Source organism: Natrix helvetica (assembly GCF_964273705.1).
Source record: "Natrix helvetica genome assembly, chromosome: 3".
NCBI lineage: Eukaryota > Metazoa > Chordata > Lepidosauria > Squamata > Natricidae > Natrix > Natrix helvetica.
Window position 1 is genome coordinate 1,918,071 of NC_138549.1, and position 18,617 is coordinate 1,936,687.

At 42.1% G+C, this 18,617-nt stretch overlaps 1 protein-coding gene across 2 annotated transcripts; it reads left to right on the top strand.

Annotated features, from left to right (window-relative positions):
* The first annotated feature begins 10 nt into the window (after nt 1-10).
* NUFIP1 (nuclear FMR1 interacting protein 1) lies at nt 11-16,019 on the top strand. Of its 2 annotated transcripts, none has more exons than XM_081947915.1 (10): nt 11-219; nt 2,654-2,751; nt 5,559-5,663; nt 6,230-6,292; nt 7,020-7,096; nt 8,031-8,123; nt 9,092-9,345; nt 11,492-11,620; nt 12,860-13,104; nt 15,473-16,019. In XM_081947915.1, the coding sequence occupies exons 1-10, from the start codon at nt 81-83 to the stop codon at nt 15,776-15,778; spliced, it is 1,509 nt and encodes a 502-aa protein (XP_081804041.1). In that variant the 5' UTR covers nt 11-80; the 3' UTR covers nt 15,779-16,019. The 2 variants fall into 2 exon arrangements, with proteins under 2 accessions (XP_081804041.1, XP_081804042.1); XM_081947916.1 differs by having other exon boundaries at nt 2,660-2,751.
* Nucleotides 16,020-18,617: the final 2,598 nt, after the last annotated feature.

Below are 18,617 nucleotides of genomic sequence, written 5' to 3' on the forward strand. Positions count from 1 at the left end.
CACAAACGCCACGGTCGCTGCGCCGGAAGTGACGCGGTCGCCGAGGAGACGGAGTCGCACGTGTGGCCCAGCAGGAAAAAATGGACGTTTGGTATCATCATCCACCACCCCCGCCGCCGCCGCCTCCGTTTCCAGCCTGGGGCGCCGCCGGGCACTGGCCGCCGGGAACCCCCGGGCCCTGGCACTGGGCCCCGCCCCAGCCCCCTCCGCCACGCCCAGGTGGGTTTCAGCAGTCCCGAAAGTCCCCGGGCTAGAAGACGTTTCCCATCAGCCCCTCGAGGGTCTCCCTCACAGGGCGGTTGTTGCTGCGGCTGCGGAGGGAGGGAGGGAGAAGCCGGTCTGAGGGCGGCCAAGGGGAGCCGGAATCCAGACTCTGTTATTAATAATACTGTGATAGTAGCTACACATAGTTCTTGATGGGCGGATCTCCACATTCGGCTCCTTCCCTCTTTTGCTCCTCGAATCCCCTGTTTTTACTGGGATTTTTACTGTGGTTTGGGTGTTTGTGTGCGCATACACATATATACACTATATATCAATATATCTACCATTGTCTGTCTATATGACCAATATATCGATATACACTGCATAATATACCACACATATTTATACACGTGCGCACGCACACACACACACTATATATATATCAATATGTCTGTCTAGATCTATGACATTATATGTACATACACTATATAGTATACCACAAATATATCTATATACACTATATGTATGTGGGTGTGTATATACACACACAGAAACACACATAGAAACATACACAGTGGTGGGATTCCAAAAAATTTACTACTGGTTTTGTAGCAGGCTTGGTGGGTGTGGCTTGATGGACATGGCCTGGGAAGGCTACTGCAAAATCCCCATTTCCTCCCGATCAGCTGGGACTCGGGAGGCAGAGAATAGATGGGGGCAGGGCCAGTCAGAAGTGGCATTTACCGGTTCTCTGAACTACTCAAAATTTCCGCTACCGGTTCTCCAGAACTGGCCAGAACCTGCTGAATACCGCCTCTGACACACACACACACACACACACACACACACACACACACACAAAATAGCATATCCCATAAACAAATCACAGTAAAATCGCCCCCCCCCCCCAAATATGTGATTTAAGTAAAAGATGGGGAGGGAAGAAAGGAGCAAAATGTAGAGAGAAGAGATGGGATCAGCCCATCAAGAACTATTACAACTATTGTTACAGTATGAATAATAAGAGTCTCTGTATGAATTCTGGCTTTGCTTGGAATATGTATGTACCATATATATGCATAACAAACATGCGTGCATTCACATCCCCACACATATAAAATCACAGTAAAACTACAGGCTACAACTCAAAGATTTATTTATTTATTTATTATTAGCGTTTATATACCGCCCCCTCTCCCGAAAGGGACTCGGGGCGGTGTACAGTCCGTATTAAAATACAACAGATTAAAACGTAGAAATAACTATATAAATACATGTATAAGAGGAGGGTAAAAAATGCCAAACTGTACAGCTAATAAATAAATCAATACAAAAGTTTAAAATATCAAGTTAAATTTAAAACAATATCCCCCTACAAACCAGTAAGAATGTGTATGCCAGGAGGTAGACGTTAAAATTATGCCAAACCAGCCAGTCGGAACAGGTGTGTCTTCAGTTTCTGTCGGAAGGAGTGGAGGTCAGTAGTGGTTCTAATATCGGGGGGGAGGTCATTCCAGAGGGTTGGGCCCATCACAGAGAAGGCCCTACTCCTTGGTGTCGCCCGTTGGCATTGCCTCGTGGACGGCACCAGGAGAAGGCCCTCCCTGTGAGAGCGGATTGGCCGCAGGGATGTATGTGGGAGGATGCGATCCCGCAGGTAACTAGGCCCTATGCCATGGAGCGCTTTAAAGATGGTGATCAGAACCTTGAAACGCACCCGAAAGACCACAGGTAGCCAGTGCAGCTCGCGCAGGAGAGGTGTTACGTGGGAGTACCTAGTACTCCCCATGACTACCCGCGCGGCTGCGTTCTGGACTAGCTGCAGTCTTCGGGCGCGTCCCAAGGGAAGCCCCATGTAGAGAGCGTTACAGTAGTCCAGGCGAGACGTCACCAGTGCATGAGTGACTGTGCGTAGGGCATCACGGTCCAGAAGGGGGCGCAATTGGCGCACCAGGCGAACCTGGTGGAACGCCCCCCTTGCCACGGCTGCCACATGATCATCCATTGACAGCCGGGCGTCTAGGAGGACGCCCAAATTGCGCGCCCGTTCCACAGGGGGCAATTGTTTGCCCCCTATGGCCAGTGATGGAATCAACTGGCTGAACCGAGGCGCCAGTAGCCACAGCCACTCAGTCTTGGAGGGGTTGAGTTTGAGTCTGTTGTTTCAAAGATGGGAAGCAGAATGTACAGGGGAAGATGGGAATCTGCTATCTATCCATCCATCCATCCATATATCATCCATCTATCTATCTAGTTTTTATTATTTTCAATGTTGTAAGCTCCTCAGAGTTGCTTACCCGCCAGATGAGCAGCAAACAAATTTTAATGCATCCTTGATGAGAAAGTTGATTTTATGCTAAGGGTTTACGGTGCTTTCCTTTCCTGAAGAGAATTGCATTTATGCTTCTATTCTATTTCTACTTATTTATTTTGTAACCCTTAATTCCAGTTGAAGGCAGGCATCCTCATTTTGGTGAAGACTGGCAGGTGAAACAAACCAGATTGCCACAAGCTGGAGCCTGTCAAGGCAGGAAACACAAACAGAAGGTATTTAATTGCAAGTTGAGAGCAAATTGTATGGAGCCACTTTGGTTTATATTTCTGATTTCAACAAAAGGAACACAGACGTTTTCATAAGCATGCTGTAGACAAAAAGAGCCCTCTGGGTGCATTGGTTAGAAGTTTGATCCTGGCTACCTCAAGGTTGACTTAGCCTTCCATCTTTCTGGGTAAAACGAGCACCCAGATTGTTGGGGTCAAGCTGCTGACTCTGTAAACTGCTTAGAGAGGGCTGTAAAGCACCGTGAATTGATAAATAAATCTCAGTGCTATTGCTATTAAGATGTTTGGTATAATTACTATCCTTATGTACTTATCTCAGTTTTGTAGTTGTTAGCATTGTGGACATGGGAACAAAATTGTGCGTGGTAAACGCTCGTTATGAAAAAAAGAACTTGACTTTGCAGGTTCATCTAGGACAGTGGTTCCCAACCTTTTTTTGGCCATGCCCCACCTAAGCCTCTCTAAAATCCTGATGCCCCCTCCTGTGATATATAATTACTATTCAAAAAGTGAACTCCTACTCACAAGGAGGAAGCCTAAAAGGCCATTAACTTGGTTTAAAAAAGGTTCCAAAAACATGGCATCTATGAAAGAGAAAAATAAAAAGAACTAATGACAGTAGAAGTACTGAGGAACTTTAAAAAATAATAGTATGAAGGGAGATGGAAAAAACAGCAAATAAGGTTTCAAAACATATAATAGAGAACTGAAATGCCTAAATATAAAATAATTTTAATGAAAGCTTTTTCTATAATACTTTGATTATGATACATATTAAAATAAAGTACCTAATAAATTCAAAATACAATTTGAGTTCATCTCAAGATCATATTTACAACACGATCCTATGCATGTCTACTCAGAAGTAAGTACCAATGGGGCTTACTCCCGGGAAAATGTAAGATGGCAGCTTTAGTCTACTTAAGCTAGTGAGATCCTTGTGCTTGATGCCTGCTGCAGAGAGATTTTATATTAGGTTCCAATTTAGTCAGCTTCATTCTCAAGTCTCCTCGTTCAGTGAAATCCAGTCCATTTCTTTTCTTCAGTAGCAAATCATTTACAGCACTAAGGCCACATTCAGTTAAATATGAAGATGGGAACAGCGGATTTAATTTATCAGTTACTGGTAATTGAATTACTTGATTTATATACCACCAATGCGATGGAAAAGAATATTTGAGATGGCTTGCAATTTTAAACCACAAACATTAGTAGAGAAGTACCAAGTATTAGATCTCACAGAGGAAGACGACCTGTGAACAACCCAGTAGCAAATTCCTTTCCAGTTGTGATTCTTGGTTCACATGTAACACCGAAAGTTTGTTAAAGTGAAACCAGGCTCTGCTTTATTTCTCCTCCTGGCTACCGAGATGGACGTGAATAATCCTAGAAATATAAATGAACCTCGTTCTGTTTGTACATCGGGCACTAAACTATTTGTGCTTGTGTTTGGTTGTTTTGATAACAAATTGCCCATTCATCACAAAAGGAACAAGTTGCACTCGGCACACACCCTTTCCTTCAAGGATGGCTGCAATAAGATTGAAGCTTTTTCTTTATGCTTTGATTAACTGTGGATAGGTACTTTGTCCAAATGCTAAACATACTTAATTTTAACAATAGATTCTTTAAAACAAACTAGTTCCACAGGTCATAATTGGAAGTTGTTTTGTTTTGCTAAAACAGTTCAGATGGGGGGGGGGGGGGCACTTTTATTATAGTAGTGAGCAAAGCAAAAAGGGAAGCAAAGATGAGAGCCAGTTTGATCTAGTGGTTAAGGTGCAAGACTAGAAAATGGGAGACTGAGAATTCTAGTCCCCAAAGGCAACTGGGTGACGTTGGGCCAGCTCCTCTCTCCTAGCCCAGCCCAGTCCACAAGAGTAGTTGTTGTGGGGGAAACAGGAAAGAGCAAAGTGTGTGTTAGCTGTCTTGAGTTATTTATAAAAATAGTAAAAGCAGGATACAAATGGGTAAATAAAAAATAAAAGATTCTAGACTATCGCTGTAGAATGGAATAGAGTAGAATAACTTCAATGTCACTTTGAATGTACGCTAATTGGCATTCATTAAAAATGAAATTTCATTGCAGACAGCTCTTAAAGGGTCACCACCTCTAATTTTATACTACATAAAAATGACAAGATAACCAAATACAAAATTATGCATATATCCACATATATTCTATGACACAGAGAGACAACACAGTCTAGTTCAGCTGCATACATGTTTATGGCGAGAAAAACGAATCTTGTGAGTTTACCAAAGCTGTTACAGAATCTGGTAGTCCTGCTAGAAATACTTTGAAACCCCCTCCCAGAGGGGAGCAACAGAAGCAGACCATAAAGTGGGTGTGTGGAGTCTCTAACAATGCTTTGAGCTTTAAGCACATAGCACTTACAAGCAATATGCTGAATAAAGGGAAGCGAGCTTCCTGTAATCTTCTCGGCCGTCCTCACTACTCTCTGTAGGGACTTTCTCTTTGCTGGAGACATGTTGGCAAAAGAGTCCTGGGCTCATTTTGTCCAACCATTCTTGCAAAGTTTTGCTCTGGTTGCTTTCAAAAGGCTGATTCTTGGAATAAGCCATAGTTTGTGATGCTGCCTGAATGGCACTTTCGTAAGGTCACATTTAATGGCTAGTAACATTTGTTCAACTTCAGTACAAGCCATCCTTTGGGCAGGTCTGTGGTGCCTGAGATGGCATGTTATTATTTTTTTGAATTCATTGTAAAGGCCCTTGAAGTAGCGCCAGTCCAACAATTCATTATTAACGCCTCTTTTCTTTTTTTATAGAACAAGAAGAGAAAAGAACCTGTTTTTACCCATTACTGTGATACGTGCGACCGTGGCTTTAAAAACAAGGAGAAATATGAGGAACATACCGCTCAGCACAAGCAGGTGTGTGTGTGTGATAATAGCTGCAGGCAGCATTAGTTACATAAATTATTGAATAATCATGGAGTCTAACTTTTCAAAGCTGGCATGGAAGCTTGCAACAAGCCTATAAGCTTGAAACACCCATAAGCACTGCAAGCCCGGATGTCTAACTGGTTTGCCCTGCCACAGTTTGGGTGATAATTTTCCATTCAGCCAGAAGAGAAACCCCTGTTCCAGAAATGACATTTGGTGTCCCAGCTAACCTCAGTCAGTTACTTCTGGTTTCTGTAGAATTGTAGCTACATAAGAGAGAGATTCCTGAAGTGACCTGCACTTACGTAGTTTGAAAATTAAAATGTATTATGGTCTTTGATGTCAAGATTTTAGAAGAAGGACTGTTGCAGATTTCTCAGTTAGGCTGGGATTAAGCAGCAAACTTCCCTGGAATTAGAGAATTAATTCAATTTTGAAAAATAGAGAATGAGGAGCGGTGAGGATGCAGAAGGAATAAAGGGGGGGGGGAGGAATCAAATTAATTTCAACATGTGTGAGTTGCTAAACTGATTTGAATGTCTGTGTTCTTTCAGTGCACTGAAGACGGCTGTAACTTTAGAGCACATGAGAAACTGGTTCAGATCCATTGGAGAAATGTACGTATTTGCCTGCTTCCGGTCGATAACTCTCTTTCCTAAGAGTTTTCTTCTGAGTTTTTCTATCTTACACATCTTGGGTTTTTTGGAATTTGACCGACATAGCTGCAAATGTTTGTTAAACAGTTACAGCGAATAAATAGCAGAACACTTTTATGGAGCTGTTTTTGAAGGAATGAGCTTTAGGTATTACGAAATGTATGGTCCAGGCTGATTGCATACGGAAAGTCCTCAACTTGAGACCGCAATTGAGCCCACAGTTTCTGTTGTTAAGGGAGAAATTTGTTAAGGGAGATTTGCCCCATTTTACAGTCTTTCTCGGCACAGCTGTTAAGTGAATCACCAAAGTTGTTAAGTTAGAAACCTGGTTGTTAAGTGAATCTGGCTTCCCCACTGACTTTGCTTGTCGGAAGGTCACAAAAGAGGAATCACACTGCAACCGTCACAAATAGGAATCCGTTGACAAGCCCCGTTTTTATTTTTTTTGAGTTTTTTAAAAATAACTTTTTTTACTTCTTTAGCTTGAGCAAGGCTTCATAAGGGATTGAACTGCTTTCCATCACTGTGAATGAGAGAAACACAGTAGAAACGGGAATTATTTTGGAGTTATTATTTTCCCCAATCTTATTTTAACCCAGGTTTTGTTTTGTTTTTTTGCAAATAATTTTAAAAGAGGCGCACGTTTCCAAATGCTTTGAGATGTCTTTGTTTGTGTCTTCCTCCTCAGATGCATTCTCCTGGTGCCAAGAGGATCAAACTGGATACGCCAGATGAAATTGCAAAGTGGAGAGAAGAGAGGAAAAAGTGAGCAGGCCTTAGTCGGTAACGATATAAATGCTGGTTTATTAATAACAGAAGAGGAGGGCGGGTGGGGTTTCCCCCCACCCCTAAACTTCTCTTGGTTCCGTCTCTCTGCCTGCATATCTGCAGGATAAAATTTTTTAATTTGCAGGATTGATTTATTTCCCCCCCCCCCCAAGCAATCGCAAGTAGATCTCAACTTACGACCAGAACTGAGTCCAAAATTCCTGTTGCTAAGAGAGACAGTTGTTAAGTGAGCCTTGCTCCGTTTTACGACCTTCCTTGCCACCCTTGTTAAGTGAATCACTGCAGTTGTTCAGTTAGTGGCACGGTTGTTAAGTGAATCTGGCTTCCCCATTCACTTTGCTTGTCGGAAGGTCGCAAAAGGGAATCACCGGGAGAGGCGACCCCGGGAGACTGACACCGTCATAAGTACGAGTCAGTTTTTCAAACTTGGATGTATGACTCAATCTTTTAGCTGTGTTAGGAAAAACAGCCACGCTGCCTCGTGAACCTCCCTGAATGGGAGAAAGTAACTGCTTTTAACAGGTGTTCATTAAATCAACTTTTCCCTTCAAATGGTACCAAATTGCCAACAAAAACTTGTGAAAAATAAATAAATACATACGTACCAGTCAGTTGCCAACCATCAGAATTTTGCTCATGTGACCACGGGGATGTTGCAACAGCCAGAAATGTAAAAAAGCAGTCATAAGTGTCTTTTTTTCAGCGCTGGTGTAACTTCAAACGGTCACTAAACGAATGGTTGTAAGTCGAGGACTCTGTAATACAGGAAAGCTATCTCAATTAGGGTTGTGATGAGCCCCCCAAATGAAGGAATGGATGTAGCCATTTGATTGATGGTGAGGCTGATAGTCAAACTTACTTATTGTCCTAAATGAGTTGCTAATTCAGCCTCCTCTGCGTCTCGCTGTAGAAATTTCCCGACTTTGGCAAATATTGAAAAGAAGAAAGCATTAAAGGTGGATAAAGAATGTCGGGGAGAAGTGCTGACAACTTTACAATTTGGGTAAGACTTCTTGTAACCTCTTGGCTCTTAATAAACTGAATAAACCAGCTTTTCATCTTTTTGAGGTTTTGTGGCCTATTTTTCAACACTTGGTTAACGTGGGAAGCATCATTTCAAAATGGCTGTTGTGGGGGGATACAGCTGTTCTCCAGATGGGTTAAAACCCACTCCAGAACCACAGCTTCCACTTTTAAAGATTCGTGAGCGCTGCCAGAAATCCGCTAAAGGGGGAGTGGAGCCTCACTCTTCATTCTGGGACAAGAAAATCTGTTGCCGTTCTTCCGGATTGAGCGTTTCTCAAATTCTTTGATTTTTGGCTAGAACTGTGAATGGACAGTGAGGAGGTTGGGGAGGAACATGGGCCAGTCCCGGAATCTGGTGAAGGCTCAGACGAGGGCTCTGTGTCGGAGGCAGAGAGGAGGCCAGGGCCGTCCGACAGTTATCAGCTGCCTTCAGAGTCAGACATCAGTGAGGCAGAAGAACAGCTGGAGCCTGTTCCCAGTGTGCGCATGCGCAGAGTTGCCGTATGAAGGGAACAGCTAAGGACAGGGGTCGACTTGGGAGTAAGGCCACAGGTGGACGGTGAATGGCCCCTCCCAGAGGAAATAAAAGAGGAGCGAAAGGGGAGTGGAGTTTGCAGGAGACAATTAGTTCCCTTCATTGGTTCATGAGTCTCCGAGACTCCTTGCCAAGTTCTGCATAGATCGTCCTGGCAGCTCTCCAAGCCAGATAAGGTCTGTGACTGTAAATCCTCCCTTGAAAGATGTTGCTGGATTTGAATGAGCAGAATTCACAAGAAATTAATAAAAGGGTTTTTTTGTCAGGACAAGGAGTTTGCTTCCTGCTCTTGGAAAGCCTAGGTCAGAACAGGTAAAAAAATCATGGCTCTGGGTGTTTGTGAAGGATGGTATTTGTGCATCTCACAATTAAACCAAGAAGTGGCCTGGAACGAACGTTCTCTCTTTCAGCAAGATGAAGGGAATGTGGAAACCTCCAAACGAAGGTTCTAGGCAACAAGGAAAAGCACAATGGAGAACAAATCGGCACTGGAACAAATCTAGGAATGTTGCTAATAACAAAGGTGTCCCACTGAACACTTCGACTGGAACCGGTTCAGACAAGCATGAAGCTGAGGAGAAAGTTAGAAGAAAACCTTGCGAAGATGCAGAAAACTCCATGGCCGATAAAGACCCCCTGAGCATTCTGGCCAGCAGCGATCCTGGTAAGATACTTCTTTTGGTTTTTGTTTATAGTTAGCTAAGCAATGACAGAAGAAATTGTGTTTTCTTTCACCAATAAATAAAATAAACTCCTTGCCATTATTTTTGCATATATATATATTTTTAAAAGATGCACCTTGTTGATTTGCACAATCGACTGGAGAGAAGCTTCTTTTAGAAGGTTGGGCTCCGAATTTAAGAGAAGTTCAGTTGAAGGAAGGGCAGCAGTAGAGATTTGGGACTTGAGGTAGCAGCGTGAGATTGGTAGCGATGAGGAAAAGAAGTAGTTCGCCTGAATGAATTCTCCTAAGAGACATCGAAATAGCTCAGTGATGGGGAACCTTTGATCCCCCGGGTGCCCAATCTGTATGCGGTCATGCCCAAACTGAAAGGTGCATGTGTGCGAATGTGCATCCATGCACAGACATGTGCATACCTGCAGCAGAGACCCAAAGACTGGCAGGAGGTGGGGCATCCCAACACCAGCAGCGTGGCAAGAGGTAAGATCTTTTTCTTCTGTGAGCTTCTTGTTTCATCGTTTGCAGGGAAACAGAAACTCACGAAAGAAACGCCACGGAGATCTGACCTGGGGGGATGGGGCATGTGCCAGCAGAGAGGGCTCTGCATGCCACCTCTGGCACGCATGCCATAGGTTCGCCATCACGGAAATAGCTCATGGTGTTGGGACCCTGATTTAAAGGGAGACCATGAGAATAAACTAACCCGTCACCGTAAGAAAGCTTGTTTGGGTTAATAGAAGAATAATTGGTTGGATAGTCCCAAAGGTGCTTTTTTTTTTTCCAAGAGGCAACTGGATTTTCTGTTTTTTTCTTTGAAGAAGTTTCGCTTCTGGCCCAAAGAAGCTTCTTCAGCTCTGACAGGATGATGGGAATGGAAGGATTTATATTCCTTGCAGACAGCTGGTCGTTTGTATTCTTTTATAGAGTCATTGAGGCAACTTGGTCATTTCTCTGTGCTCTCAGGGCCACACCTGAGTAGTGCAAATGGGCGTGGAGCCTTTTTGGAACTGCTGAAAGGACTGTGTTGTAGATTGGAGATAGATGATCCCCCCCACTCTGTTGAGAGAGGACTGTCCAATTTTAACATAGATGGTCTCTTCGACCCCTCTTTCAAATCATCAGTCCTCTCTGTCCAAAATGTGGACTTTTGCCGTCTTCATTTGCACGACTCAGGAGATCCTGAAGATATAGATAAGCCTCAAAGTGCTTCAAATGACTCTCTACAAGGGTGCAAAGGACCAGCTGTCTGCAAGGAGTAAAAATCTTTCCATCCTCCACCATCCACTCAGAGCTGAAGAAGCTTCTTGGATAAGAAGCGAACCGTCTTCAAAAGAAAAAACAAGAAAGTCCAGTTGCCTCCTGAAAAAAGCCCCTTTGGGACAACCGTGACCGGGATGACGGAGAATCTCCGTAGACAATTGGTTTGATAAATCAGAATTGTTTGACAGCTAAAAAAGCCAGGGGGAATCCTGGTTGTTGTCCTGCAGAAGAGAGAATTTCACAGCTACAATTAAGGAAATCTAAAGGAACGATATTAAATAATCTAATGGAAACAAGGCTTACTTTTTAAATAACAAACTATTTAACAATATTTATAAGCAACCCCAATTGGGGGCTGCATGATGGTGGCATTGTACTTAGAGAGAAGTTATTCCACAGTTTCGTTTTTATCCATTTTTTAAAAGTGTTTTAACCCGTAGGAAGGTCACCTGTTATCAAATGTTGTTATCGCATCCTGCAGGAAAGGTGGTGTCATCACACCATTTTTATAAGCCTGTGTATGATTGCCAGAGGGTATGTAACTCAGTGGGCCTTGTGGTTTTGCTGCATTCCTTTGGCGAAGAGCCCGTTTTGGCCCATAGAAGATTCTTTGCCCTGTCCATCTCGAAGCTCTTCGTTCATGACTTCAGCGGGCTTTCCCCCCCCCCCCAACATGTCCAGCCCTTGGGCCTTTCCAGAAAAATCCCAAAGCCTCTACTCTCCTGCCACTCCGTTTTATTTGTCTCCTCTTTATTTATGTAAATAAAATCCTTGTGCGTGCATGCTTTTTGCCAAGGTGTTGCCTTCATTTGCTTACCATTCACGTGTCAAATAAAGCCATCAATAAGTAATATCTGTCTCTTCCCAGAATCCGACAAAGAGGCGGGAACACCCAAAGATTTGGAAGCTAGTGTGGTTCCGAAACAGCTGACCTCGGCCCTCAGCTCGCTGGTGGTGAACTACGGCAGCTTGTCCGAAAGCGAGAGCGAAAAGGACGGTAAGCGCATTGAGCTGCCTTCCATCCATCCTGGGTGTTTACGGAAGAAGGTGAAATAAAAAGAAGTGGAAAATGTGCCCAATAGTGTTAGGGACAGGATGCTGACTCTGTAAACCACTTAAGAGAGGGCTGTAAAGCACTGTGAAGCGGTATATAAGTCTAAGGGGCTATTGCTATAAAAACATTCCCAGTGCCAGCAGTTCAATCCTGACTGGCTCAAGGTTGACTCAGCCTTCCCTCCTTCCGAGGTGGGTAAAATGAGGACCCGGATTGTTGGGGGGCAAAAGGCTGACTCTGTAAACCGCTTAGAGAGGGCTGTAAAAGCACTGTAAAGCGGTATATAAGTCTAACGGCTATTGCAACCTCGAGCTACAAATATTCCCTTCTGTTGGTAGTTAATTTTATCTGCAGCAGTACCTAAAGATAGTTCATTTTAACATTGTTTCCCTTTTTTATAGGCAAGTAACAAATATCCACCTTATGCAGTCACAGTTTCTAAAAGAAACTGTAAGAAAGGCCTAAATTACAAAATATCTAAACTATAAAAACTAGGATACTTTAGTTCCCCTTAAACATTTTTTTGGAGGACTGTTTACCTTAAGTGTTTCGTTATGGATGCGTGAAGTAGGTTATACACCACTATAATGTCTGATCTGTGAAAACGACATATTCAGGCCAAAGTATTTTTTCATACTGTGCAAGCATGACAAATTTGGGGAATTCACTGTGCCCCAAATGAATAGAGTTTGTTTAGTTGGTTTTAGATGAAGATTAGACTAATTTATGGAGCATCTCAACTCCTACCATCCATGTGGTGATTTAAAAAGAAAAAAAGCAGATGGAAGTAACGGGTTTTGTGCTATGATCAGTTTATGAATCAGTACTGTATGAAAAGTTATCTGAGCATAAAATAATTCTACATGAAGAAACTGACCTATAGGTTTGTATAATATTCAGTTTTTAAGCTATGTGATTTTAAAGCTCTATCAGAACATTTGTTAAATATAAAAGTTGATAAAATAGGATGCATGGATATCTTTGATTCCTACTTTTTCTAAGAAATACAAGTAAGTTGGGTTTTAATTTTGTGATAGCCTGTGTTAACTACAACAGCAGTAACTTGGTCCATTCGATGCAAATGAAACCTGCGCTATAATGCTCATAATTTGATATCTTTTCACAGCTGTTTGTTATTTTGAGCCCTTGCATATTAATTCATTGCTCAATCCTTTCTTTTAGAGTCCATCGCTCCCATAGCGAAGACGGTAACTGAAAATGATGACGCCATTCTCAGAACGATCCCTCGGTCTTCAAATAGCACTCAAAGCCGTGAGCACGAGACTCACCAAGAAACTCTCTCTAATCCACGTAACATGGCTGCCTCAGGGAGATCAAAATCACACTCAAGGAACACGAGGAATCAGAAAAGGCAGAAGAAAATGTTCCCAGCATTGCAAACTCATCATCCGACTTTGCTAGAAATGGTAAGAGGCCTTTTAGTTTCGGTATTTTTTCTTTTTTTAACAAGTGGCCCTGCACTTACAACAGTCCATTTAGTGGTCTGTTTGAAGTCACAACGGCACTGAAAAACTGTGGCTGTTTTTCACACGACGGTTATAGAATAGAGCAGAACAGAACAGAAGAGTTGGAAGGGACCTTAGAGGTCTTCTAGTCCAACCCCCTGCTCAAGCAGGAAACCCTACACCACTTCAGACAAATGGTTGTCCAACCTCTTCTTAAAAACTTCTTTCTGTTGGAGAATCACAACTTCTGGTGGCAAGTTGTTCCACTGGTTAATTGTTCTAACTATCAGGAAGTTTATTTTTAATAGGTGATCAGAATTCAGCTTGGCACAACTGATCCATATTTGTGACGGTTGCAGTGTCCTGGGGTCACATGATTGTAACCATTTCAAGGCACTTTTAAGAATCCAGCTAGCCTGGAGTTTGGCAGAAATGTTATTTATTGATTATCAAATGTGTTTGCTGCTCATTTTGCCGCAACGGCAATCACTCTCAGTAACTTTTTAAAAATTAGTGCATCCAGTTTTCGTCACCACATCACAAAAAAATGTTGAGACCTTGGGAAAAGTACAAAGAAGAGTAAGTAAAATGATGAGAGGCCTGGAGACTAAAACACATGAAGAACAGTTGCAGGATTTGGGTCTGCCCGGTCTAGAGAAAAGAAAGACTAGGCGGGACGTAAGAGCAATATTCCAGTATTTGAGAGGCTGCCCCAAAGAAGAGGAGGACAACTGCCAGAAGGCCGGACAAGGAATAATGGGTGGAAACTCATCCAGGAGAGAAGCAACCTGGAATTAAGGAGAAACTTCCTAACAGTGAGAACAATTTACCAGGGGAACAGAAGTTGCCTCTAGAAGGTGTGGGTGCTTCATCACCTGGAGGTTTTTAAGAAGAGACTGGACAGTCATTTGTCTGAAATGGTACAGGGTCTCCTGCTTGAGCAGGGGGCTGGACTAGAAGACCTCCAAGGTCCCTTCCAACTCTATTCTGATGGATTGATCAGGTGGAATCAGGAGTTAAAATAGACCTGAAAAGCACAGGCTTTTCTTTAACATTATTCCAATATATCAGAAGCAAAATGGGACGTATAAAAAGGTCTATTTTATGGAAATGTTGATTTACGCAATCTTTAGCCCCAAATTCTTCCCTCAAACTATACGCTGCAAAAACAGATTGGGTTTTATCCAGTATATTCAGGCAGATTGTTTGTTTGGCCTGAGCACATTGTGTTTATTCAGCAAACTGCTTCCGAGCAGGATATATAAGTTTAGCTGCAAAGTTCAAAAATCTACTTTGTGGAAACCTGATAAACTCGAAATCTCTTGTTGACATTCCATACCTTTTTAATGGATGGAAAGCAGGTGACCAGCTTGCTTGCAACCCTGCCTGTTCAGAAAAACCTCGTTCTGGTCTGTGCCTCAATTTACAAACCGTGGGCTATTCCAATCAATGGTCTCAACTTAAGGTTTACTACATGCACAGCAGGAACAATAAATGGGGGGAAAAAGCAGCTGCTAAAATGCATGGAAAAAAACCCTCTCCGACACCATCAAGAAAACACCGGTTGACCAATGTGTACAGGATGTTGCGAGTAATTGAAAAAATATGGGATAGTAATGTCATACAGAACAGGTGGTCCTCGACTTCCAACAGTTCAAGTAGTGACCCTTCCAACTTAACAGCAGCAGTGATTCACTTAACAACTGTGGGTCCTAAAACGGGGCAAAATTTAACTGTTTCACTTAATGATGGAAAATTTGGGCTCAGTTGCAGTTGTAACTACCTCTGTTTTGCACCATTGTCCCAAAAGTGCTTTTTCAGGAGGCAACTGGACCTTTTCTTTTGAAGACGTTTCACTTCTCATCCCAGAAGCTTCTTCAACTCTGGCAGGATGTTGGGGAATGGAAGGATTTATGCTCCTTGAAGACAGCTGGTCGTTTGCATTCTTTTTAGATGGTCTTTGAGGCCACTTGGAGGTTTTATCTGTGTCCTCACAAGTCACCTTAGTGGTGCAAATGGTTCCTGTAGTCTGCAATTTTCCCCCCTCTGGAAATCCATTCCTAAACCCACACAATTCAAAGCATTTTCATCCCAAATTTCCTAGCTCAAAGTCTGTAGAGATTCTCAGTCATCCAGGTTGTCCCAAAGGTGCTTTTTCAGGAAGCAAAGAAAAAAAAGTAAGAAAGTCCAGTTTCCTCCTGAAAAAGCACCTTTGGGACAACCTGGATGACTGAGAATCTCTACAGACGTTTTTACAATGTTGTTTTAGTAGAGCTTTTTGGAGACATATATATATATATATCTTCTATGTTTTCTTTCTTCCACACAGCTTCTAGCAAAGGACATACGGCACGAAAGGAACGTGATCCTGCAGTGTATCCGCTATATCCTACAGAACGACGGCCTGGGATTCCATTTAGGAGGTCATTCAGACGCTCCATCGGACAGTGAGCCAACTCCTGAGCACGTACAGAAGTCTGCGGCAAACGAACCTTGCCAATTAATCAACCCTCTCAACTTTGACCCGAACAAAACACAACAGCACGAAGTATTTCGAAGCGAGGAAGTCTCTGCATTTCCTGCTGTGGATGAAGATATTTGGGAATCTACAGAAACCACTTCTGAAGACAACTAATCTCTCTCTTTTTTTTTTAACCTACGCATGGGTAACCGTTACCCATTCATCTTTGGGTGCTTGCTGAAATTCCTCAGACTATCCATTGCATCCAAAGAATTTACCTGCGTTTAAATTAACTCTTTTTGACGAACAACTAAAACTCAGCTAGGCCTTGTGATATTAACGATCTTGCAATATTGTCCTTCAGGGATTCATTTTTTACTTACTGTAAGTGTGAATAAAAATCAAATTAATTCTGTTTTATTCAACTTTTATGTCAGGGATGATCATAAGGTGTGCTCAAAAGTCAGAGTAGCAGCTGCGTTGGAAGCTCTGTCTATTTTAAGGGTGTTGCCCTCGACATCTTTGCCCCGCTTTTAGAATTACTGATTTCCAAAATACCAGCAGTTTCACATGATACTAAAAATCCTTATCAGCAACAAGCATTACTTATTCAAAGAAAAACATATACAAGAGAAAGGCTTCGGAAACTACTGTTCTGTACTTTAGCTTGATAATAACAGGCACATTCAGCAAGTGATTTGGGTTTTATCATTTGTTGTCACTTTATTCTCATTCCTGTGATGGAAAACTTTCGTCAGGGAACAAAAACATGCAGTTAAGTGTTTATCTTGTTCCCTGCCCACCCCTTATGCTCTGGTTTTAAAGTTGCAATGCATGCAATCAGTGTTTGGAATGAGAGTATGCAGGATAAGAAAATTAAAATGAACTTGGGTCCCTCTAAATATTTGGACAGAGATCTTCAAAATATTCTGAGTGTGAAGTGTTTTGCATTCAAATAAAAGACGGCCACAAATAAGTCTAAACTGAGTGGGACATAGCACAGCACATAAGATTGAATTTTGGGGAGTTACTGCTGTACTTTGATGGGTTTTTTTTTAATAAATTGTGAATTTTTAGCTTGATATTCAGGGTACTTTTTGTAGAAAAATGGAAACAAACCTCAAGTGTAATCCAGTCGGGTCCTTTCCCACGTAAGATTGACAGTACCTTGGTGACGTTTCGACGAGGTCACACTTGTCATCTTCAGGCTGGTGCCTTTGGCTTCATGCTTGTGCGAGCAGAGCGTGATCGGAGCTGCTGTTTTTCTATAAATATAGGTGGGTGGGTGTGGAATGTTGGCTTTGTTGCTTTAAAATTCTCCACAAACAATATCAAGACAGCCTTCGGCACTGACCAAAAAATAGCCAACATCTTAAGAAACCCCAAAGACAAAATCCAGCTAGAAAACCAAGGAGTCTACGAAATACCACGCAAAATCTGCCCTGCAACATACATAGGACAAATGAGAATAAATGCACGCATCGCAGAACACAAGAACGCAGTAAGAAAAAAAGAAAACACTTCCTTTTCCATCACCTTAAAGCTACAGGACACAAAATTGATTTTGAAGGAACCAAATTACTCTCCAAAACTCAACACTTCAACAAGAGAATAATTATGGAAGCCATCGAAACAGAGAAACACCCCCACAACATGAATAAACGTGACGATACCTCCCGCCTACCAGACATCTGGAAACTTCACAATTTCTCTTCCCCAGGCAGCTTATGTCTCAGTTACTGATAGATGTGTATTCAATACATAAAGTAAATGAAAAGCAGTGGAATGTATTTCTTCCTAGGTTTACCCCACCCTACCCCCCAAAATGGGGATATTAAAATGACAACATATTATCTCTGATTTAGAAGCTGTAACCATTTTTAATGGAGGATGGATAACCAGGGACCAATACATATGAACCGGTCTATGTATTTACATCCTGCTTTTATTGGATCCCAGTCGTGTGCCGTAGGGATTCAGAATAGCATTTCCAATCCCAACTTTGTCCTTTATTCTTTCAAGTAGTGTTTTTAAAAAACAAGCAAGGTAAAACTGTCGTTTGGGAGTGGGGACAGAGGGAGGGATCTCTTTTTCACCCTAATTATGCATTTACATGAATCGGAAAGGGCTTAAAAACAGGAAAGAAAGCGATTGCTTTTGTTCCTTGAAGTGTATTTATCTATCAGTTCACCTCCTCCTTGTATATGTCGTATATATGTCTTGGTATATGTTTTGTTATATGTATGTCGATATATTTATTTCCTATGTTTTGTTGTACGCCGCCCCAAGTCCTTCGGGAGAGGGTGCGGCTAAGAAATATTTATTTATTTATTTATTTATTTATTTATTTATTTATTTATTTATTTATTTATTAATTAATTAATTAATTAATTAATTAATTAATTATTTATTTATTCTGCTCCCGGATCTTCAAAGCAGCCATCCTGCTTGTAAAAGGGATCCAGGGAGGCTGAGCAACTCCAGGATTTATTTATTAGTCAATTAGTCTCTTTGGAGGGAGGGCTTTTTTCCCAGAAAGTCTCCTGTGGTGCCAGGTTCAAAGGAGAACAAGCCTTGCGCTGGCCTCCCCTTCACTCATGAAAATTGCCTTTCCTGTTCTTGCTAATAACACCTGTTTTCCCCCTTTGCTCTCCCTGGCTTCCTCTTTGCCATCAATGGGCTCACCCCATGACCTTTGGGGAGCAGGAAGAAATTCCCTGCCGTAGGAATGCACAGATGTCACTCTCACACTCAGCTGCCCTGACGAACCCCAGGACTATCAACTTTGATACACACGCATACACACATACACACACACAAACATCCATCCATTAGTTATCTATATCTAAATTTATCTCATCTATCCTATCTATCACCCATCTATCATCCATCAATCAATTTATCTATCTAACCTATCATATCTACCTATCATCTATCTTATCAATTGATCCATCATCGATCCAGCTATCATATAATACCTATCAGATCATCCATCCACATCCATCCATCGATC

Coding starts and splice junctions, on each gene's coding strand:
- NUFIP1 (XM_081947915.1), top strand. CDS start 81: ATGGACGTTTGGTATCATCATCCACCACCCCCGCCGCCGCCGCCTCCG. Junction 220..2,653: donor GCCCCCTCCGCCACGCCCAG/GTGGGTTTCAGC, acceptor CCTTAATTCCAG/TTGAAGGCAGGCATCCTCAT. Junction 5,664..6,229: donor ATACCGCTCAGCACAAGCAG/GTGTGTGTGTGT, acceptor GTGTTCTTTCAG/TGCACTGAAGACGGCTGTAA.